This window comes from Triturus cristatus, chromosome 11 (genome assembly GCF_964204655.1).
Source record: "Triturus cristatus chromosome 11, aTriCri1.1, whole genome shotgun sequence".
Lineage (NCBI taxonomy): Eukaryota > Metazoa > Chordata > Amphibia > Caudata > Salamandridae > Triturus > Triturus cristatus.
In genome coordinates, this window is record NC_140594.1 from 367,656,162 (window position 1) to 367,680,758 (window position 24,597).

The 24,597-nt window shown below is 42.4% G+C and overlaps 1 protein-coding gene across 2 annotated transcripts in view; it reads left to right on the forward strand.

Moving 5' to 3' along the window:
• Positions 1 to 24,597, forward strand: part of PROM2 (prominin 2) — a 352,175-nt gene that overhangs the window by 277,542 nt on the left and 50,036 nt on the right. For both annotated transcript variants that reach the window (XM_085634097.1, XM_085634096.1), the window contains exons 13-15: positions 10,914 to 11,005; positions 13,565 to 13,649; positions 16,240 to 16,386. In XM_085634097.1, the coding sequence (XP_085490223.1) occupies positions 10,914 to 11,005; positions 13,565 to 13,649; positions 16,240 to 16,386 (324 nt within the window). The remainder of the gene's footprint in view (positions 1 to 10,913; positions 11,006 to 13,564; positions 13,650 to 16,239; positions 16,387 to 24,597) is intronic.

Genomic DNA, 24,597 nt, shown 5'->3' on the forward strand with positions numbered 1-24,597 from the left:
TGCAAATGTGGGCCACTTTTTTTAGCATGCCCTGGGCGATTTTTAATCCCAATCCAACCCTGGACAGGGGCAATGGAAACGTGGAGGGGGCTATAGAAAGATACACAGGGAGCGTAACGTTCAGACATAGCGCAATAGAAACGTGCCAAAGGAGTAAAATGTTCAGACCAGGGGCAATGGGACTGTGCCGGTGTAGTGCCACATTCAGACCTGGGACAGTGAAACGTGCAGGTGTAGTGCCACATTCAGACCTGGAACCGTGAAACGTGCGGGTGTAATGCTACATTCAGACCTGGGACAGTGAAACGTCCCAGTGTAGTGCTACATTCAGACCTGGGACAGTGAAACGTGCCGGTGTAGTGCCACATTCAGACCTGGGACAGTGAAACGTCTCAGTGTAGTGCTACATTCAGACCTGGGACAGTGAAACATGCCGGTGTAGTGCTACATTCAGACCTGGGACAGTGAAACGTGCCGGTGTAGTGCCACATTCAGACCTGGGACAGTGAAATGTGCCGGTGTAGTGTCACATTCAGACCTGGGACAATTAGACGGGCCAGTATAGAGCCACATTCAGACCTGAAACAGTGAAACGTGCCGGTGTAGAGCTACATTCAGATCTGGGACAGTGAAGCGTGCCACTGTAATGCTACATTCAGGCCTGCGACAAATAAACGTGTCGGTGTAGTGCCACATTCAGACCTGGGACAGTGAAACGTGCCAGTGTAGTGCTACATTCAGACCTGGGACAGTGAAACGTGCCGGTGTAGTGCCACATTCAGACCTAGGACAGTGAAACGTGCATGTGTAGTGCCACATTCAGACCTGGAACTGTGAAACGTGCGGGTGTAATGCTACATTCAGACCTGGGACAGTGAAACGTGCCGGTGTAGTGCCACATTCAGACCTGGGACAGTGAAACGTCCCAGTGTAGTGCTACATTCAGACCTGGGACAGTGAAACATGCCGGTGTAGTGCCACATTCAGACCTAGGACAGTGAAACGTGCAGGTGTAGTGCCACATTCAGACCTGGAACCGTGAAACGTGCGGGTGTAATGCTACATTCAGACCTGGGACAGTGAAACATCCCAGTGTAGTGCTACATTCAGACCTGGGACAGTGAAACGTGCCGGTGTAGTGCCACATTCAGACCTGGGACAGTGAAACGTCCCAGTGTAGTGCTACATTCAGACCTGGGACAGTGAAACGTGCCGGTGTAGTGCTACATTCAGACCTGGGACAGTGAAACGTGCCGGTGTAGTGCCACATTCAGACCTGGGACAGTGAAATGTGCCGGTGTAGTGTCACATTCAGACCTGGGACAATTAGACGGGCCAGTATAGAGCCACATTCAGACCTGGAACAGTGAAACGTGCCGGTGTAGTGCCACATTCAGACCTGGGACAGTGAAAGGTGCCACTGTAATGCTACATTCAGGCCTGGGACAACTAAACGTGCCGGTGTAGTGCCACATTCAGACCTGGGACAGTGAAACGTGCCAGTGTAGTGCTACATTCAGACCTGGGACAGTGAAACGTGCCGGTGTAGTGCCACATTCAGACCTAGGACAGTGAAACGTGCAGGTGTAGTGCCACATTCAGACCTGGAACCGTGAAACGTGCAGGTGTAATGCTACATTCAGACCTGGGACAGTGAAACGTCCCAGTGTAGTGCTACATTCAGACCTGGGACAGTGAAACGTGCCGGTGTAGTGCCACATTCAGACCTGGGACAGTGAAACGTCCCAGTGTAGTGCTACATTCAGACCTGGGACAGTGAAATATGCCGGTGTAGTGCTATATTCAGACCTGGGACAGTGAAACGTGCCGGTGTAGTGCCACATTCAGACTTGGGGCAGTGAAATGTTTCGATGTAGTGCTACTTTACGACCTGGGACAAATAAACGTGCTAGTGTAGTGCCACATTCCGACCTGGGACAGTGAAACGTGCCGGTGTAGAGCTACATTCAGATCTGGGACAAATAAACGTGCCACTGTAATGCCACATTCAGACATGGGACAGTGAAACATGCCGATGTAGTGCCACATTCAGACCTGGGACAGTGAAACGTGCTGGTGTAGTGCCACATTCAGACTTGGGACAATTAGATGTGTCAGTGTAGTGCCACATTCAGACCTAGGACAGTGAAACATACCGGTGTAGTGCCACATTCAGACCTGGGACAATTAGACGTGTCGGTGTAGTGCCACATTCAGACCCAGGATAGTGAAACGTACCAGTATATTGCCACATTCAGACCTGGGACAGTGAAACGTGCTGGTTTGGTGCCAAATTCAGACCTGGCACAATTAAACATGCCCATGTAGTGCCATATTCAGAACTAGTCGAGTGAAACCTTCCAGTGTAATGCCACATTCAAAAGTGGGATAATCAATGTGCCAGTGTAGAGCCACATTCAGACCTGGCACAATTAAACATGCCCGTGCAGTGCCACATTCAGACCTAGGACAATTAAATGTGCTGGTGTAGTGCCACATTCAGACCTGGGACAGGTACACGTGTGGGTGTAGTGCGACATTCAGGCCTGGGACAGTGGAAACGTGCCGGTGTAGTGCCACATTCAGACCTGGGACAGTGAAACGTGCCGGTGTAGTGGCACATTCAGACCTGGGACAGTGAAACGTGCCGGTGTAGTGGCACATTCAAACGTGGGATAATTAAACGTGCCGGTGTAGTGCCACATTTAGACCTGGGACAATGAGAACATGCACATGGGGAGTGTAACTTTCAGACATAAGACGAAGACAATGTATAGAGTGAATGACTTACAGAAATGGGCACAGAGGGAAACATATAGAATACATATTACTATAAATTATGGGCTCATGAGAACTTGAAGAATAACTTTCACTTATGGAATGACAGAAATATTTCCCCCTCTTCTTCACAAAAATATCTATGCTTCTCTGACCTTGGAACTGAAAATGGCAGCTTCTATGTGGAGCAACGATGATTTCTTTGCTTTTCTTTTACTGGTTTCTATGTCATTTGCTATGAACTGTTTTTATGCTTTTCTTTTGACTTTTCTCTTTCCTGTTCTGCTTCTCAAAGTTTCTATTTCGTTATTTCCGTTTTTTTAGTAACCCTCCTCTCGCCTTCTGTGAGATGCATGCTGTACTGTAAATTGTATTTATATTGCGCTTGCTACCCCTGACGATCTTAGCGGCGAGTAGCACGCTTCTCCGGAACCCAAGTTTAGAGTTAAATACTTAGTAGATTAGGAATATGTGGTTTCATTTTGATTTTACTAACTGGTAGTTGTTGCTTTTTGGCACATGAAGGGATATAGAGACTGCAGCTTCATGTTTATTTCAGAAGGAAACTCACAAACTAGAATGCCACTGGGCAAGCCCAAGAACCCGGCTCAGTTTCAAAGAAAAACCCTTCCTTCGAGGGATTTATACATTCATCTTGAGAAATGGTTATTCATCAGCTTGAGTGACCGTTTGCAAGTAAAGGGAGAGAGGGACGCCAGTACCACGGAATCAGGTTGATATAGCTGGAGGCTGGGGTGTATTGGTATGTTCACAGGCAGGGTCAAACAAACCATGGTAATAGAGAAACCAAAAAAACCACTTGAGTGGTTGCATTACCATGCAGCTCAGCCACACTGCCCATGCAGAAACCCTCTTGCCTTGAAGTGAACTCTCCCAAATAAGTCCATCGAATTCCACTGAGCGCACGAACCTGGTAATGTGCAATAGTGTCCTCCAGTCATCTATGGAATGGAGTTTTGGGTCCTGCTCTTGTGGCTTGTGTGGGCAGGACCAGAACCCAAGCTGCCAAAGGAGCTTTGCCTGTAGTAGCTGTGATCCACAGCCCTGACTCTGAATCTGGGAGGGCCCGCTGGCAGTGGCCGGTGAGAGAGTACTCTGACATGGGTCTATCCTGGAAGTGGTGACTGGCTATGCAGAGGGACGGCACCACCACAAAGAGCATCTTGGATATCTTTTACCATGGAGACTTATTCTAGAAGGCAGCTCGACAGTTACACTTGTGGAGCCACGACTAGACCTGTGGCAGCTATTTAGCCGCACAGTTGGATGTAAGTAGTCATCAAGGCCAACATGCTGCATTCACCTTGAGTACGCTTCTCTCAGCTACCCAGTTATCTGAGCCTTTTGCCCACCGATCCTTGATCATCCTCTTCCAGGTCTCAAAGTGTTGGTGTGGAGGATATCGTGGAGGCTTTAGTCGGCATCAGCCGAGTCCAGAGGACTCGAATTAGTCTGCTGCTTGGGCCCACGCCCTGCTTCCTTAGTCTTTCCTCCAGCGCCCAACCTGGCCTGGGGCCCTGTGACGCTACGCTTTGTGATCCATGGAGGATCTCTCCCCCTCTTTTAAAGGACAGACTAGATGAACTCCAAGAGATCTGGCCTTGTCTGTCTCCTCGATGGGGCCCCTCCCCCTCCCCCTCCCCCTCAGGAGGACGCCTCTTTTACCCAAGGATTTTGTACTGGGCCACAGGACCAATGAGGCCTGCGCCAATGTTCTTCAGGACACCTCCTCCTTCCATTTCCTCCCTGTGGGTTGTCCTTCAGGACTAGATGGGGGGGTGTGAGTGACTTCCCCCCAGGCTTACTGGGGCAACCTATGGCCCACCCCACGGTGATCCATCTGCTCTCACTTTATGGTGAGCCACCTCCTAAATGGGCCCTTCTACACAGCTGAGGACGCCATCCAGAGCCCATAGATCACCTATGCCCACTCACCAAATCTGTGACTGGAGAACTCTGACTACACATGGCTGGGCTTGTGCTGGACTCAACACTTTCTTTTCAGTAGAGAAAGCCCATCAAGTTCCAACTAGACTTCCAACTTATGAAGGAGGAGCCTCCTTTGGCCCCTCTCGCCTGGTGGTGTCTCCAGACTTCACCCAGGCAGTTCAACATCAGCTCAGAGACAAATGCATTTAGTGCTCTCTCATTTTCCCTGCTAACATAAAAATAATTTCTGAGCAAAGGAGATTTTTTTCCCCGAATCGAAGGCCACCACGTAGGACTGAGGGGAAACCGAGATTCCGCCTTCACATATTTCGGAGCACTTGACTGCTCCAACACTTGGGTGTAGGAGCCGGCCTCACCATGGGAGGCTGGGCTGGTGGGGATGAAGAGCTACCCCTCTTGCGGCTTCCCCTAAGCAGATACTTAATGGCAGGAGGGTGACCCTCGAAATGGTGTCCTTCTTCAGGGAGATTGCCCTGCCTCCCAAAGACACCTCTTCTTCAGCTGAGAGGGAACTTGTATCCTTGCCTGCCTTGCAAGACTCCCAGACGTCTCCCCATGACCAAAGTTGACACCTCCATCTTAATCTACTCCACTGTCTCTCTTTGACTTTCAGTCATTTTGTTTGGAGAGCGACAAAGAAGGTCAGATCCCTAGACAGATTTCTCCCTCTTTGCTCAACCCCTCGCACTCTGTTCTGAATCCATCAAAGAGGTGTTTCCATCTCCCCTTTGAGGCTCCCCCACTTTAAAATGGGCCTCCCCGTCTTCAGCACCTGACCCTCGGGGCTTCTGACCCCTGATGCCCAATACCAACCTCAACTCATTATTCATCACTGGGTGGCCAACTTGACACGGATTCCCAAGCTTGTTCTTCACCACCAGGTTATGAACTAGTTTAGGTTCACTTCCCAGTTTGGCCATCCAGCCATTTGCTTGCTGCCCAGTTTTGTTGATTTTTCTTCCACCCTATTTAATAGTATTACCTTTCTGTGTCTTGATCATCCCTATACTGGTGACACCCACCTTCCACCACACAACGAGCAACAATGGTAATTGCTATATGCTTCCACCCCTGAAACTGACTTTTCTCAACCCTTTCTCAATGTAGCAGGCTAATTACACTTTGAGCACCTGAAATGTTAGAAGCATGCACCCTCCAGCCTGCCATCACAAAATACAATCCTTTCTCTCTCATAGAAATGCAAATATCTCCTTCTTTCGGGAGACTTGTTTGCTACCAGTAGAGGGTTCTCGTCTCCAGAAACATTGGAGATCTCAAATTTTCTCTACAGGCTTCTCGTTCTAAGCCAAAGGAGTGGCAATCTGGGCTGAGATTCCATTTACAGCCTGCTCGACTCATATAGACCCAGAGTGTAGATTTGTGCTCGTGGAGGAAGTCCTGGATGGCATGCCTTTAGATTTCAGTGGCATTTATGCCCTGAACACAGGCCAATTTGCCTTCCTTGCCATGCTTTTTGGGTTTTAAGCACCATGGCATACTTGGATTGGGTTTTCGGCTGAAATTTGAATCAGGTTTTGGATACATCTCTAGATAGGTCCCTTACTAATCTCCCGTACACCACCACTGTTGCTAATGAACGATTCCGTGCTGACTGGTTTTGCAATTGAATGGTCTTCGATGTCTGAAGGCACCATAATCCCAGGCTTCATCTCTGCTCCTTCCATTCCAAGCCTCATGACCTTCACATGCGACTAGACCACATAGTTTGTTCCGCCCATTTAAGCTCGTCCTTCTCTCGTTCTGATCAAAGCAGGCACATTTTAGATCACAGCCTGTTGATGACCCAGCTCCACTGGGGATGTCTGGTCTTTCCCAGACCAACCTGCCACTTACAGGGTGCCACCCTAGTTCAGTCAAAGGACCAGTGTCACTAGATTTTATGCCACTGCTTCCATGGGGCAAGTTCAGAGCAATTCCTGCAAATATACGCACAACACACAAATTGTGGAATTTAGTTACTAAAGAAACAGGGATACAGTTACATTTATATTCCACAAATGGCAGCTAATTTTAGGAGATAAAGCTGAAATTACCTAAAGCAGATGTTCTTAATGTGTGGTTAACACTTTCTCAGGGGTCCTTAGCTGGTTAGAATATTAAATATTATTAGCAGATTTATAGAGTGCATAGGTTAACGTGATCTGTGCGAGCAGAGCAAGCAGAATCTAATATTGGGGCATTCTTTGCCCAACATACTCAAAGTCAACTCACCTATTTCTGAGTCAGGTGTACAGAGTAAATATTATGCTGACAGTAGAATTTAATGCATTGGTGTAAAACTTCCTCCAGTGGCCCAAAGGAGTAGGTGCTGTTGGAGGTAAGCCATCCAACCATCCGTTCTGGTTAAAATGGATGGTCGAATTCTTTTTTACTGTTTTATTGTTCGTCATCACAAGGTATATCCTGGCAGTGAGGTACAGTTAAACAAGAAAAAATGACCCATCCACCATGGGAGAAAACTCCTGCTTCAGGAGTTTGTTTTTTCAAAAATTAAATAAGTTTGGAAAAATTTGCAGGCCAGCTGTCATGTTTGACCGAATTGTGCATCAGGTTTTTCTTACATTGACAGAAACTGCCATGATGGCGGTTCCTGCCAATGTATAGAGATGTCTATGAGGGAAGCAAACATCTTTAAATTTGGTGGGCAAAGTGAAGGCAGGGAGGCAGTCATAAAGTCCTTCTCCAACTTGTCTGCCTTTACTCCGCCTGCCAAACCCTAAAGAAGAACTCTGTTTAGAGTGGGGGAAAAGCAATGGTTTGGAATGCTATCGTGAAGGGATTGCCAGTGGTTGAACTATTTGCAAGCATTCGTCCCATCAGTGGTATGACAAAGGCACGCATTGGCTGAACAACGTGTGCCTCTACCATGCAGCCCTAACAATGAATGCGTCTAAACAACAAATATTTTACCATGCATGCCTTTACCATGCAATTTCATGGTAAAGGCATGTTTGGTAAAGGGATGTGTGGTAAAGATTACACCCCAGTCACTCCACCCTGAGTCCTAAAAACCTGCCCACTGCCCTATAACCCGACCCTCCCCCTGATCCCTACAAATGACCCCACCCCTAAAACCTTAAACTATCCTGTCTCCCCCTGCTCTGAGCCCTAAAAACTTCCCCTGCCCTGGAAAATGGCCCCTTCCCCCTACCCTGAGCACAAAAACTCTGCCCCCTACTTTAAAACCTACCCCAACCCTATCCCCCCACCCTGAGCACTAAAACCAGCCCCCTCCTTTAAAACCTAAAACCGGCCTTTCCCTTAAAACCTGCCACAGCCCAACTTGCCTCGCCGAATCTCCGTCCATCGTGCAGGTACTCCCTTCCAGTTCCTCTCCCCATCCGCTTAATAAGCTAGAACGTCGACTGCCTTAACCAAGCATATGTGTGGTTCAGGCATATGCGTGGTTAAGGCAAGCTCTGTTTCGCTTGCGGTGAAATGGAACGCGTGATTGAAGCCGTGTTGTAAATGCTCTTTCCCGTCCCTTCATCTTTTGGGAGTTTGATTGTCAGAAGTATTTTTGGAAACCAGAGACTGGTACAGCTTTAAAAAGCCTTCTACTGTCAATATTTGCGAATTCCAAAAAGTAGTACATTTGTGTCTATTTAAAGAACACATCTGCTATTGAAGATTTGCTACCTTTGTTTAGTAAACTGGTCACTATAAATGCATATTTAATTTCCTGATGAAAAAATAAACTTCATAGTTAAATGAGGGTGAGAAAACCAACACATACTTTGTAGACCTTATCAAGTCCGATTCAGGCCCCCAGATCCAACTATCAAGCCAAAAATTTATTTATTTAGGGGGTGTTACACTCCAAACACCCCCCCTGAAGCTACGCTTCTGTCTAGTATGAAAGATTGCTGGTCTGAATTGAAGCACTGGTATGCTCTGACAAAAATAAACCATGCATTAGAAACAAAAGAGACAAAGTGATATGCTAAAGTCTACCATAGTACTTCATGTTTTAGAAAAGTACATTTTGAAAAGCTCTGACCTTTCTATTGAAAGTAAAATTTAGATTTTTGTATTTTTTTAATGTGCATTAAATAAAAGATGTTATATTTTGTGTATTTAGTTGATGTGTACTTGTTTCTCTACTTTTGTGTATTGTTTTAAGGTTCAAATCATAGCAATTGCTAAGGTTGGGTTCTCTGGCTTCCAGTAGTGATTTTATGAGGTCCACAGAAGTCAAAGGGTTAAGAACCACTGCGCTAAAGAATCAGAAATGCAAGCTAATAAGCAGTGGCGTAACGAAAGCTCATGGGGACATCCTGCAAGGTACATGGATGGGCCCCCACTCCGGATTTAATCCGGAGCTCTAAGGCCGTAGTACAGGGCTGAGGGGCCCCCCTGCAGCTCGGGGCCCCCCGCACCACGGGGGTTGCGGGGGCCTGTGTTATGCCCCTGCTAACAAGCCGTCATTGCTATTGCGTGGACAGGGGGCAAATGTATTCCTATTCTCCATAAGGCAGGTAGGTCGACCGATGTTGAGAAACATTTAAACCTTGAGGAACCTTGGAATACTGACCTTGGGGACACGTTAGAGGAAATCAATTAGAGGAGGATCTACATGAGCTGCACATCGATAACAAAAATCGCTAGGCTCAAAGGGATTCAGCACAAATATCTGCACAGAACATTCATGACTGAACACTTGGTGCTCAGGATACACACAGACAATGAATGATGCCTTCAGCCTCAAGTGTACGACAGAAACAAGCATAAGTTGCAGTCTTTTGTTATAATCAGGGCCGGACTGCTGTAACGGGGCCTGGGCATTTCCCTGGTGGGCCGAAGGGGTGGGGCCTGGTTTTGCTGCTTTTCTTACTGGGGGCCGGTTTTGCAGCAGTGCTACAGTATTGGACCCCTATAAGAAAAGCGGGAGCGGTGTTTTTTGCTATCACTCCCCCGCCCCCGTACCCATCCCCCATTCCCAGGGCCGGTCGAGGAGCATCCTGCCAGGGCTGGTTCGCTGTTCCCTGTCTGATCCTGGTTAAGATTCCACAATTTTGAAATAAACTACTGCTGTAGATCACTGAGTAAGCTGGTTAGATACATGGCCAATCCCACAATAAGGTTTTTTTAGTGGTGGAGCGCAGTAACAAGAAGGAAAAACAACTTTGGAAGTTAGTAGAACTGGAGCGAGTGGTAAGTAGAGAATGATTGCTATAGATTTAAATCCTGCACCATAAACCTAGGAATTAGACCAGACAAAGTGGATTACAGTGGGTGGTCTCAAATAGAACATGGTGATGGGATAAGTCTCTCACAGGGCAAGTGGAATTTTGGAGCAGGAGGGGACCCAATTATGCAGCAAGGATGATTAAACTATGTGGCAATAAAAGACACATTTTACAACATAATGTGGCATACTTTGTGATAGTATTGCTTCATAATTTTTTTTTTCACATTTTAACACTGTCTGGGTAAAGGTTGCACCACATTTGTACCAGTTTAATATCCCAATCAACTGAATTATAATAATTCTACAAAAAACGCTGCAGCCAGATAATTGCATAATTCCAGGGGTCTTGGTCTCTCAGCAGGGGAGCTGGTCATAACTATTCGAGAACTGTTTTCAGATAAAGATCACATGTAAGCAATGACCTACTCTTAATACCGTTCTTGTAAAACTCGATAAATAACAACAAGAGAAAACATTCGAAGATGAGGATGGATATTAAATAATGATGTCTGGTGATTTTTCCTCTACAAGGAACTCTGTACAATTCGAGATATGTGTTATGTACACTTTCTATCCAATGTAGTTGAACAAGAGGTGTGTAAGGGAAAATTCAGTTTGTTTATTTGTTTGAAATACAAATAGAATATTTGAAAAATATCCACAGCAATGCTGTAATACTCTCAATTCTCCATGGTGATTGGCATAATTTTGCAATTGAATGTTTCTGTTTTTCTCAATTTTGGGTGCTAGTCTCAACAGTGCCAACAAGCCCAAGTGTGTCTAATATTCGCAGCTGTGCCTGCAAACTCTGCAATGCTTTCTGCAACCAGTGATGTGGAATAGTTCAGAACATTTTGGGGAGGTTAATTGTAAAAGAAAGTGATTACATTTTACAATATGGAAACACTGGTCTGTTATCCTCTGGATCACTTCTGATTCATTTATTTCCTAGTTTCTGGATGAGCCCGGTAATCTACCACCAAGCATGAACCTTAGCAAGATCCTAGGCCTGAATCAGAATATCAACATTAGCAGCATTTACCAGTGAGTATTATTTTTTAATTATTTTAATAGCGTGATACTTGACTGACTGTATGAGAGTAGTGAGGCAGAAACATTTGTGACACTGATCATCTAATGGCAGGTCGCATGTTCCATTTCTAACTCCTCTCCAATATTCTAGTGCAAAATGTTCTCACAGGGGTCACTTTTAGCAAGGAACCCCAAAATATATACACAAATAAGTCTTCTACAAAGTTAGAGTCTGTATTTTGATATTCAAGAATATTAGTATTCACAAAGTTAATTTCCTGCACCGAGTTTTCCAAATTAACTCATACAAAAAAAACTGACTTAGAGGTAGTATTCCATCAGACCATATGTAACAGTGGCTCTTCTGACCTAAGAACCCTCAGTCAATAGCACCAGCAGCACAACACAACCAATCAACATTCGCCAGCAATGTGGCAGAGACTACTGTATGTAAATTCATAGAAAACAGAATATTCAAAAAACCTTTCTGAGAAATAAAATAATTTGAACCTTTTAGTGGAAAGACAAATTAGTGAAATTAATTTTAATTGAATATAATAGGAAATAAACACAAGATCAATAAAATAATTTATATAAATGTACGTGAAAGGATCCTGGGGCCCCATTCACAGAACTAACTTAAGACAAAATCCTAAACTTACTACCATTTTGGTATTCACAGAAGGCACTTACTCATTTGTCATTTTGGTATTCACAGAAGGCACTTACTCATTTCGGTATTCACAGAAGGCACTTACTCATTTCGGTATTCACAGAAGTTAGGAGTCCTAACTTTAGGACTCCTAAATGCCTTCTGTGAATACCGAAAGTCTTAAAAGTAGGATTTTTCTTAGTTTAGTAGTAGTAAAGTTAGGACTCCTAACTTTAGGACTCTTAAATGCCTTCTGTGAATACCGAAAGTCTTAAAATTAGGATTTTTCTTAGTTTAGTAGTAGTAAAGTTAGGACTCCTAACTTTAGGACTCCTAAATGCCTTCTGTGAATACCGAAAGTCTTAAAATTAGGGTTTTTCTCAGTGCAGTAGTAGTAAAGTTAGGACTCCTAACTTTAGGACTCTTAAATGCCTTCTGTGAATACCGAAAGTCTTAAAATTAGGATGTTTCTTAGTTTAGTAGTAGTAAAGTTAGGACTTCTAACTTTAGGACTCCTAAATGCCTTCTGTGAATACCGAAAGTCTTAAAATTAGGATTTTTCTCAGTTTAGTAGTAGTAAAGTTAGGAGTCCTAACTTTAGGACTCCTAAACTGAGAAAAATCCTAATTTTAAGACTTTTGGTATTCACAGAAGGCATTTAGGAGTCCTAAAGTTAGGACTCCTAACTTCTGTGAATACCGAAATGAGTAAGTGCCTTCTGTGAATACCAAAATGAGTAAGTGCCTTCTGTGAATACCAAACTGGTAGTAAGTTTAGGATTTTGTTTTAGTTAGTTCTGTGAATCGGGCCCCATGTTTTTAAAAAGAAAAGTCAATCATGGAACCCAGGGATAATCCTGGTTGGTGAATCAGTCTTTGAAATCAGCACATAAAAAAAGAGGTAAAGGGCAAAGGCAAAGGAAAGTAAGCAAGGCAGAGTATGGTAAGTGTTAGCACGAAAAGAGTAAAGTGACAAAATGCCAAATAATAGAATATGAAACATCACTTAGTTACAGAATGTGAGAAGGGATGAGGGTACAGAATAATATGTATGCTGTCCTTGTAGAAAAAAAACTTCCAGAGAAAAATCATATTTAAGATTGATTGTGCTTGCATAATTAAAATAGTTTGTTATGGGCAATTTTCAAAAACAGTATCCGAGTAATTTGTATCTACTAATTGGTAAATGTTGTTTATCTTGAAAAGTTTCAATAATCAGTTTGAGGGCATTGGTTTGTCAGAATTGGCATCTAGTAGAAAGTGTTTCTATGAAATCACATACATTCTTTGAAGACACATGCTGATTCTTTGGACTCTGTAGACCTGCTGAACCTCCACAAACTTTCAGCCTCGGGACAACACTTCCACTTTGTCTTTTTACCGGCTAATCATAACTCTAAATCGACTCTCATCCTAGCCCCGGAAGCCCCCAATGTTGGAGAGTTACCTTTGAGCTGACAGGCATGGACATGGGTGTTGGCTTGATTGACCAACTTGCTTAATTTGTAAAAGCTCCTCTAGGCCTGGTGCACAGCATAGGCAAGACAGACCGTTTTTCCATACAAGCACTTTCTTTAATTAGAGCAAGTCAAATGCCATTCTGGTTGTCAATGGCATAGTAGTACCCCTACCTCGACATAATGTGGGCATTTTATGTGCTTGTCTGCCTATCCACGACATAATAGTGGTCCATACTTGACACAATGTGGGCATTTTACAATACATTCTTGCTGTCCTTGAAATATTAGTGACTCCACCTTTTTCTATATATACATATTCTTGCTACCTTTTGCTCTCAATTCTTGTGCACCAATGTTTGAATGTTTTTGTCTCTAATTCTCTAATTCACTAATACCTCATGTATCCCTGTCCTATATTCTCTATGTTGTATTTACTTTTATATTTGTTCTTTTTTCATAGGCAGTGTAAAGAGGGTGCTGTGTTCTGGGACGTTTTACCTTTGAGTAACAACTTCAATTTAGAAGATTCGTTGAACATATCAAAGGTAGGAGCACAGGATTCTTTCCTTGATATTGTGGCTGCATGAGGTAAGCGTAAATACAAAATGTCCACTCTTGAAAAGCCAAATCAAGGGCCAAGGTGTTGTGTGCCTCAGGCTCTCTCAGGAGCCCGGTTCACATGTGGAGTCTTCGGCTGGCTCATGGGCTTATTGAGGAGCCAGGTCTATGATATTTGGCCTGTGCTGGTATATGGATCTCTCATTAGTCAGGTATAAAGCTGCCTATTTATACCATTATCAGGGTCCTACACTGTCCATGTTCTTATGTAAAGACCTGGAGTGTAATTTAAACCCAGAATGGCAGACTGCCAGCCCAACCGGTCGCAGAGGCACGGGCTTTAGCCCCCGGTGGTCAGGAATGGCCTTCACATTTAGGGACCCCTGTTTATATGGTGGGGATCGCTGTGATGCAAAGTGCATCAGTTGTAATGAAGACTTCACTTTTCCCGCTGCTCAATCCTGGGCGGAGCAGCATGTGTTTGTTTGCCCACTCGGTGTTTTATTTTGCTTTTCTGAAAACAAGCACAAAAAAGGAGAGTTCATTGTGACCAGGACATTGAGAATGGCTCAGACATGCTGCTAGTTTTCTCCCTGCACATCGGGCCATTGTTTGGTTCTCCTTCCGGTGTCTTCTGGGCCATAGATAATGGACTGAGAAAGGGCAGGGCCACAGCCATAAACTGGGCAATCTTAAAGCCTACAGGCTAGCAGATCAGGAGCTTTAGACAACAAAGCCAGGTGATTCTCTGCTATTGCAATCCCAGCAGTTCTTCCACATTTGAATGGGCCACTCTTGGGTCAGGTCCTTAGGCAAGTCTATGGCTCACTCATTAGCAGGTCTCAGATTTCCAACAAGCTCCCATCTATACTAATACTCCTTCACTTCCCGAGGGCATTTAAAATAATCAATCACTCTATGCTCCTTTCTATCCCAGCATTTCAGGTATGTCACTCAGATTTTCCTTCTGCTACCTCTCTGTGCGATATAACTCAGTCTTACGGCGCTCATCATTCTTCCCAGCATTGACCTTTTGGATTGAGTTCCACAAGGTTCAGTCCTAGACCCCACATTTTTTTTGCTTATATATTTTTTTGTGGTATCATGGTACTCCCTCGCCACCATCGCTGAAATATCACCTATGGTATGACAAGACTGCTCAAGCTTCACTATTTGATGCTTGAGTGGTCTTGTTGTACCACATCTCCCTTGGGAGTCCCGTGGTACTGCGTGAGGAGGACGCACTGAGTCCCGCAGGAGTACCATTGGACTCACCCCACAATATATTTTATTTTGGTCCCAGAGTGGGTTCTTCCAGGACCCCAACAAATCCCACAAGGGCCTTAGGTTCAGGGTACCCCTACTCTTCCCCCCTGTGCCATACTTTTTTCTTAACTCGGGCTCCCATGTCCTGAATTGGCGGCTGCAACATTTTGGTTCATATTGTGGCTAGCCAATCTGATTGGCTGGTCTCATAGGGCTGATAACCAGTTGTGCGGGACCAGAAGAGCCTAAGGAAAAAAATGCTCTCTCGCCCAATTATTTCAAAACAAATTGCAGTACCGCAGTACTCCTGAAGGACCAACCGACCAGATATCACTATAATTAAAGTTTTTATTTCTCAAAAACAACTAAACAGATTCACACCAAATAAAAAAGCATGGTTTCTGAGTAAAGATCTAGCTTTCTGCCAAATTTGGTGTTTTTTCTATATCACTTCCCAAAATTCTTATGGAAATTTAAATGGGAAAAACACAACCCTATTTTGTCTCAGCCTCCCCTTGACAGATCACAACCAAAACTTTCCAGAAAGAACCTTAGGTGGATAAACATTTTTTTTAAGGAATGTTCATGCAGATTTGTCAAACAGAACACATAGTTGTACTGTTTCTTATTCATCATGTGCTTACATCAAACCCATTACTTCTTTCTTTGTGTCAACAACTCAATTCATAATTGACCATATAAAGTGTGTTTTGGCTGCAATGCACAGCATTTCTTTCTCAAATGTTACTGTTTCTTTCAACAAAAGAATAAGTAAGTCAGGTTTCAAACTCTGCTCCATTATAGAACAAATTTAAAGGTGCCAGCAAGAGCACGACCCACCCAGACACATGGTTTACTGGTCCAACCCGTACACAAAAAGTATTCTTGTAACTTCTTTTAGTTAATTTGCTAATGTTTTTTAGATGTTTCCCAATGTGGGGCATATTTTCCTTATGTGTATTTTGATGTGGTCCTGTATTTTGGCCTGGCATTTTGGTTACAAGTTTTCAGCTTAGTGACAACGAAGAGCCACTTCTTTTAGTACCAAAGCGTTTCTCCACTTTGATCTAGTGATGTTCCTATTTTATTTTATTTTTTACAGTTTTATATAGGGCGAACTAGACCCAAGACATCGGGTATCAGAGCGCTTTGCATGAGCACCAGTTTCGTTACAAATGGCCACATTAATGTTTGTTAGGCACATTTGATGCCGTGGTTAAAGCTCAGTAGGGTTGCTCAGGCCTTGTTTCTTTGTTTTTACTTGTGTCATGGAAACATGTTTTCCTCTTTTCTCCTGTCTATGTCCTTTAGTATACGGCTGACTTTCTGAAGAACACCAATAACATCACCATCGACCTGACAGATTTTGACATGGTGAAGACCATTGCCCTCTTTTGGTTCGGCGGATTCCCTTCCAGTGGGATGGGTCAAGTAAATTACTCTCAATTTGAAGCAGAGGTAAGCAACGCAGAAAGGAACAGGGAATCAGAATTGAGGAAAAAGGAACCAGCAGTCAGGGGAGGGAAGTAGACACAATACAGGATCGGAGTTATGGGTTGTAGAATGAATGTTGAAGATGAAGAAGTTTTGTGGCAGCTAGAATGGGGGAAGGTGGAGAAATCAGGAAGTTCTTGAATTTAGGGAGTCAACCATCTATGGTGGGTGGAGAAGAACAGAAATGAGAAAGTGTGGTTGAATACGGATTATCATGGCCGTCCTTTAGCTTCTTGTCTATAATGAAGGATTTCCGCAAGTGGAAAGTGGAAAGTGTAAATGCATCCCAACGTCCTCACCCTCCTTCACCTGCTACAATGAATAAGACTGATCACCAAATGCTGCAGCTACCAAAGACATCACTATAATGGTAAAGCCTTGACAAAATGGGTTCAAGTTGTGAAACACAAGTAATCTGCATTAGAATAATCTAAGCCATATTAATGGACTGCCAAAGTTTAAGCGGTTATACCAACAATAATCATCAATTGACTACTTACATATAATAATACACATATGCCCCATACCTGCGTACACCTATTATCTACACCATTGACTGTTCGGCCTAGACATTGCATCCAATATTTAGGCACAGAGTTAAACTCCAACGTCCTTAATATTTACACTTGATGCTTTACGCTTGTCCTGGGCATTCATGATTGATGATTTGGCTTTTGATTCCACCCCTCTAGAGCTACCACTTAGCTTCATGTCATCTGACCACCATGCTTCCAGTCATCAATATTCCTGCTTCAATTCATTGCTATTGAGGATGTAATTACAATTCCTTTTATTGAGGAGAAAGTAATGACTACAACTCCAAGGAAATATTAGTTTGTCACATGAAAGCCAAGAGCTAGGAACATGGTGTCCAGCTAGGTGATAACCCTACTTCCCGCGTGTGCTGTGCCTTAGATCCACTGACCTTTCTGTAAATATGTACACTTTTTTATGACCAGGGAGAGGTTTCCTTTTTGAGTCTTATATCATTGGCTCTTGTCATATTTTGTGGTTCATAAAGTCTCCCTGAGGTGGAAATGCACCATTTGGCTTCGACATATTTCTACTATTGATGCATGTACAATTCTCTAATGTGCCCTTGTCTCCTCTGTTGCGTAAAACACGAAGCAGTGGTGGAAACAGACGACAAGGCTATCAAATCAATGATTACTCACTGGTTGACAGATGAGAATAAGAGAATACCTTTGGAGGCTCAGACTGTATTCAAGGCCAGAATGTTTGGGAAGATTGGCCAGAAGACTCCATGCCCCCAAGAACACCTTTTTCCAGTCCAGTTTGTCTTCCATTTCTTTTACATACTAGTGCAATGTTGTACTTTTGTTTGAGAATGCAGTAAATCCACAAATGAAACCCTGGAATTGAAACATGATGTCCCCAGTGAAATAGAGAAATCTAACAATCCTAATTTGAATTATGGATGGGCTTAAAACCAATGAGGTATTCCTAGAGACCACGAAAATATATATACTTCTCTCTCTCTCGCTCTATATATATATATATATATATATATAAGTAGAAACAGTCCTGTCCGCCCTCTTCTTTCAGCGGAACCACAGGCACGGACCTCCCGACTCCAGAAATAAATTACGGACTCCCACAACATGTAGGTGGGTGAAGCAGTGACGATTTATTCAAGAATTCAAACCGTGAAATTCACAGGACCAGTGCCTGCCATGACGCGTTTCGCTCCTCGCAGGGAGCTTGATCACTTGATGCGTCTCCATACTATGACGTATTAAATAGTGAAAAATGGGCACAACCAGCTTAAGAAACAAGCTATCCTGGTTCAAATATATTGAAAACAGACTGCGGCGGATGTATGTCGTTACAACGCACACTTTTACAACGCATGCACTTACAACGCATTTTTTACAACGCAACATCCACTATAACGCATTCCATTACATAGCATGACACTACAACGCATGTTTAAAAACTACCTTTACAACGCATTCCATTACATCGCATACTACCTTTACAACGCATACCATTACAACGCATAGTATAGGGGTAAAAATTACTATTCTAACTCCAGGGGGTGCAACAGTAGGGTAAGTTTTGGATTGCGTTGTAATGGTATGCGTTGTAAAGGTAGTATGCGATGTAATGGAATGCGTTGTAAAGGTAGTTTTTAAACATGCGTTGTAGTGTCATGCTATGTAATGGAATGCGTTGTAGTGGATGTTGCGTTGTAAAAATTTCGTTGTAAGTGTAGTGCGTTGTAATAGTTTCGTTGTAAAGGTTGTTCACCGACTGCGGCATTTTACTATTCAACACAGTACATCTGATAATTACTATTTTGTAGTTGTAGTCATGTGCAACATATGCAAGATTTCCAAGAGAAAAGTATATAGGTTCATAGGAGCGGTTTACATGAATGCAGATAAACCATAATCTTATAGTAACCTACATCGCAATTTTCAAGTTTGCACGTGATCAAAATGACTATGCCACTGAAAGAATTTTCACATTTGCTCGCGAATATGATAATTATAAGAGACAAGCATTAACCGGGGGCAATTCACAAAGCAAACAAGGCACCATTGGTGGTGAGGTTCATGTTAGTGAAGGTGATTCTGATTCAGTCTCCCTTACATCCAACAGCGAATCTGAGGATGGTCGCCCTGGTACCTCGGCTCCAGTATAATCTGGTATAATTAGTTTTTCTCTAGTGGAGGAACTGAATTTTGTGAGCGAGGACCGGCGGTACACCTTGCGCCCCTGCAAACCTCAGTATGTGCAAGGGGTTCAACAAACAAACGTAGGAGGGAGAGGAGGGTCAGGCACCGCCAAAACTACCTCAAGAGGGAATGCCGGAAGGACCTGGAAGAAATGAAAAGTGAAATGCAAAATACTGTCATCAACCTAACGGACACTGTGCTATCTAAAGCAGAAACGCAACTTCTATCATTAGGTCTTTCATTCTGTCCCAAGCACCGTTTCTCTTACAATCAGGCAAGGATAGATGTGTTTAATATATAAGGAAAATAAAATTGATTAAACATTTTCAATTAAACACATTTACTGGCAGACCATCTGTTAACGCCTCTAATACCATCAATACGGATGGGTCATTACAGGTCAAAGACATTCCTAACTTACAGATATTATATGATTTGGTGCAAGAAACCAGCAATGTTGATCTAACTGTGGCCAGTCAAGATATTTGCCATAAAAAGACAGCTCCTAGCCCTTTTCGTCCAGCCTCCACGTTTCTTCCACTTATGCCAAAAGATGCAGTGGATGTATTTAGTGACCGAGTTATTACAGAGCTTAAGTCCCTAAACAGAACTGTATCATCTCAATCAAAGCTGGAGGGACTACAGAAATAATCAATATCACACGTTGATTACCAAGCTGCAAAGAAACCAAGACCTCATTATCAATAAATCCGATAAAGGTGGCAATATAGTGTTATGGTCTCGTATTGATTATCTGGCAGAGGCTGATCCTCATCTTTCTGATATTTCTTGCTATAGACTTTCAACTAAATTTGAAATGAGAGCTGCAGAAGAAAGAACACGTAAGAGAATCTATCAATGGAAGAGAAATGGGTTGTTGACTAAAGAAGAAATGAATTTCCTTAATATTGAACATCCAGTCACTCCCATTTTGTATCTTCTGCCTAAAGTACACAAAAAGGTCACTCCTGTGCCAGGACTTCCTATTATTTCAGCTCAAGGAAGTAGGAATGAGAATTTATCCAAGTATGTTGACTTTTTTCTGCAGTCACATGTGACCACTCTACCGTCTTATATAAGAGACACTACTGATTTTTTGAATAAGATCAAAGATGTAACTTGGTGTTCGGATTCTTTGTTGGTGGTGATGGACATTGAATCCCTCTATACCAGTATTAATCACTGTCATAGTATTAATGCTACTAAACATTTTCTGGAGAACAGGGATATTGATATGAAAGAACATAACAATATGCTGTTGGAAATAATTGAATTGTGTTTAACAACCAACTTTTTTCTATTCCAGAATGACATTTATCAGCAGGTGCGCGGTGTGGCGATGGGGGCATGCTTCTCCCCCAGCTACTCATGTTTACATGTGGGCTGGTGGGAGAAGCATGTCCTCAGAACCACACACCGTCACTGATGGAGTCATGTGGTCCATTATTGGCGCTACATTGATGATATCTGTTTAGTCTGGAGTGGCTCTAGGGATGATGCTATGAAGTTTGTAGGAGACATCAATTCCAATGATTTAAATCTAAAGTTCACTGCTTCTATCGATAGCTCCTTTGTTGAATTCCTTGATGTCTTGTTGCATGTAGATGAAGGCATTCTCCACACTAAGTTACACAGAAAGACCACCGCTGGTAACTCGATTCTACATGCAGATAGCGCACATCCCTGTCACCTAATCAACAGCATGCCATATGGCGAGTTCATCTGTATCCAGAGATTTTGCAGTTCTGAAACTGTCTCCATTGAATGTCAGATGGCAGCATTTCTCAGATTTCTTGACAGGGGTTACAAGGAACATCAATTGACCCTTGCCTTGAATAAAGCTAATAATCTGCTAAGAGATAAGCTGCTCTAGCCCCAATCTAGTATCAACTCTGAGAAGGAGATTGTGGAGCAAGATGTACATTCTATTCGGCTGATCATGACATTTAGTGCTCAAAAGAATGCTATCCGCAAGATTATTTATTCAGAATGGCCTATTGTTTTGACTGATAACATTCTTGGTCCCATTCTACCCAGCTTACCAGTCATCACCTTCAGAAGAGCTTCCTCCATGAGGGATGTCCTTGTGAAACCTATGGCTGAGGTGAAAATTAAAAGTACCCGGCTCACTAAGACTGGTGTCTTCAAATGTAATTCTTGCCGTGCGTGTACATTTGCTAAGAACAGCACTCACTATAAAACAGCTTTTAGTGAGAAGGAGATAGCAATTCAAGGACATATTACCTGCAGTACTGAATATGCCATCTATAAACTTAAGTGCACCTGCAATCTGGAATACATTGGTAGCACCAGACTCCCAGTGCATAAGCGTATCTTACAACATGTTAGGGCCATCGTTAATTCTGACCACAATTATCCGGTCGCAAGACACTTCAAATCTGTTCATGAGAATAAACTAAAGGATTTGGAGTATACAGTCATATGGTCAGTTCCCAACCCCAGAAGGGGAGGGAATCGAGACAAGCTACTTAGACAACGTGAGTCTCATTTCATTTTAGCTCTCGACACAAGAGTCCCTAATGGCCTAAACATGAATGAATATTTGCACACTTTTTGATGATGGGCATGTTTTGCACTGTATCAGTATTTTATGTACATATTTTTTCCTGTATTGATGTGGTTTGTTCTGTGGTCCTTCTATTTATTATTGCACTCGCACTTTAGGATATATATATATATATATATATATATATATATATATATATATATATATATATATATATATATATATATATATATATATATATATATATATATATATATATATCTCAAAGAAAGAACCCTGCGAGTAGGGAGCCTCCAACCCTGCAGGGCGGCCTCTTCAAAGACGGATTCGCCCGCCAATTCCACACTCCATGAACAAACACATAAGGGGCCCGCTTCAAAGGACACAATCAAAGCTTTTATTCAGGGATTAAGCATAGTGTTTCCAAAGTCCAACTAGTTTCGGCCATGCTGCCTTGATCACGGACAGGAAGTAACGCACAATGCATCTGTGCTTGCGTATTTATAGTCTTTCAATGCACCCGGCTGATTGTGGCCTGCATCTCCCATAGTGCACCAATCTTGTGTAGGTAAGTATGGATTTTGCGAAAAATGCTCATTATGCTGGCAAAAAACATCTCATCTGCTCAGCTACCTGATGCACTTTGTAATTAGGGTATTTTCAGCAGTCAAGTGTCTCGCAAAAGCGTAGTGCAGCAATGAATACCTTTCACCGAATGCATGCTTCAGTCCAAAGAACGATTGGAAAGGGAGTCATTCCCAACCAAATCCCTTTCAGCGCTGCCGTTGTTTTTACCATATTGGCATCTCCTTCGTAGGTTTGGCGGCAGCGTGCGGGTCATGCTCCCTTATCATATAACAAAGAAAGAACCCTCCAAGTAGGGAGCCTCCAACCCTGCAGGGCGGCCTCTTCAAAGACGGGCATGGAGCCGCCCGCCAATTCCACTCTCCATGAACAAACACATAAGAGGCCCGCTTCAAAGGACACAAAGCTTTTATTCAGGAACTAAGCAATATACATATATAAATATATATAGATAGATATATATAGATAGATATATATAGATATATAGATAGATATAAATAGGGATATCCGCTCAGCCCATATATATATATATATATATATATATATATATATATATATATATATAGGCTGAGCAGATATCCATTTCAGTCTCTTGGAGTTGTGTACACCATCTCTCATCAAAGAGAAAAATGTTTTCTGTAAGACACCATTTCATCATGTATAAAATCATTCTACTATGGTGGAAATACTGATGCCACATGCCTTTAAAAGATATTCACTGGCCAGCATCCCATCTTCATATCTGATGAATGTGTAATGTAATGAGTAGATGTTCTGGTTCCTAATGTGTACATACTATTTTATATATAGAGAAAATATGTTTTGCTCCAGATATAAGAATCAGTGAATGTACATGTGGCAAAAAGATGTGATCTATATATTTTGCAAATAACTGTTCTTTGCTGAACTTATAGCTCTGCCCATTGGCCTTGTTGTATTTTTATTATTATTATCATCCTTCGGTAGAGGTACATAGTAGGTGCCATGGGATTCTCAACCTTAAAAATTGATATTCCTCCTCCTTGATCAGACATCTATATAACCATTCCCTTAGATCTTCTAAGAACCTATATTTCCCTTCAATAAAGTGTTCAATCTTAGTTCTCTCTTGACATTCAAGGTCATTCAGTTGTCTATTGGCTGTATCTAAACACATTCGTCTTAGCCACAGTGGATTCCCCCTTTGCCTGACTGCTTAATTACCAATTCATCATCACTGCACAGTTACGTAATGACGTTATCATACACATCTTGATTATTTATTTTCTTACACTACTTACTCTGTTTTCTACTGTACTCAAATTTAGTTTATTTAAAGATAGATTTATTGAGGATATCCTTAAAAGCCTATAGGGAATTTTCTATTCCAAATGTCTATGAGCGCTAATTGAAATTCATACAAACTGTTACATTAGCATAAAGCACATAACTATTAACAGTAATGGTTTCAAAACATTGTTTTATACATAGTTCATACAATAAAAAGTGAAGAAGGCATTTTAAAAAGTATTACCTATTTTATCAATTAGACTATTTACTAAGAATTTACAGTAAGTGTTAGTTGAAAGCAGGTATAAAACATATTACACAGAAAGACAGCAAAAAGAACAAATGTAAAAAAGAAATAAGCACTCTAAAACAGGAAACAGCTAGAGAAATCTGTTTGTATTCAGACGAGAAAATAAAAAAGCAATGTGGCTGCGAAAGCCTGTGGAGTACTACTTTTTGAAACTATAGTGCTTGTTTACCATAATGACAAGTCATGGTGTGCATTCACAATACTCATGATTGAAAATGAACACTGGGGATAGCCACCTGACCCAGTAGTCATTCACAACAGTCACCAGTCACAGTGACCCTTCATGATACTACTGTATCATGGTTATCATTCAGAATACTCCAGATCCACAAAGCTTGTTCACAATAGTTACAATGATCATCTGCATTAGTTACCATTGTGTAAATATTCACAATAATAATGAGTTGAAGGGATATTCATAATATCGATTGTGATCATTCAAATTAGACTCATCAAATTAATCATTCGCGATACTCCTGAGTAACAGATCTTGTTCACACTAATTACAGTCATCCTCCACATTAGTTCAGCTAGCCATGAGATGCAGAGCTTGTTAATGACAGTCACAAAGATCACTCACAATAGTCGCCAGTCACAGTAAGTACTCACAACAGCCATGGGACACAGATTCTTCATGATAGTCTTAGAGATCATTCAGTATAGTTGCCAGTCATGGAGAATATTCACAACAGCCACAAACGCAGAGCTTGTCAATGATAGAACACAGATTATTCACGATTGTCGCCAGTCATAGTGAATATTCCCAATAGGCAGAAGTCACA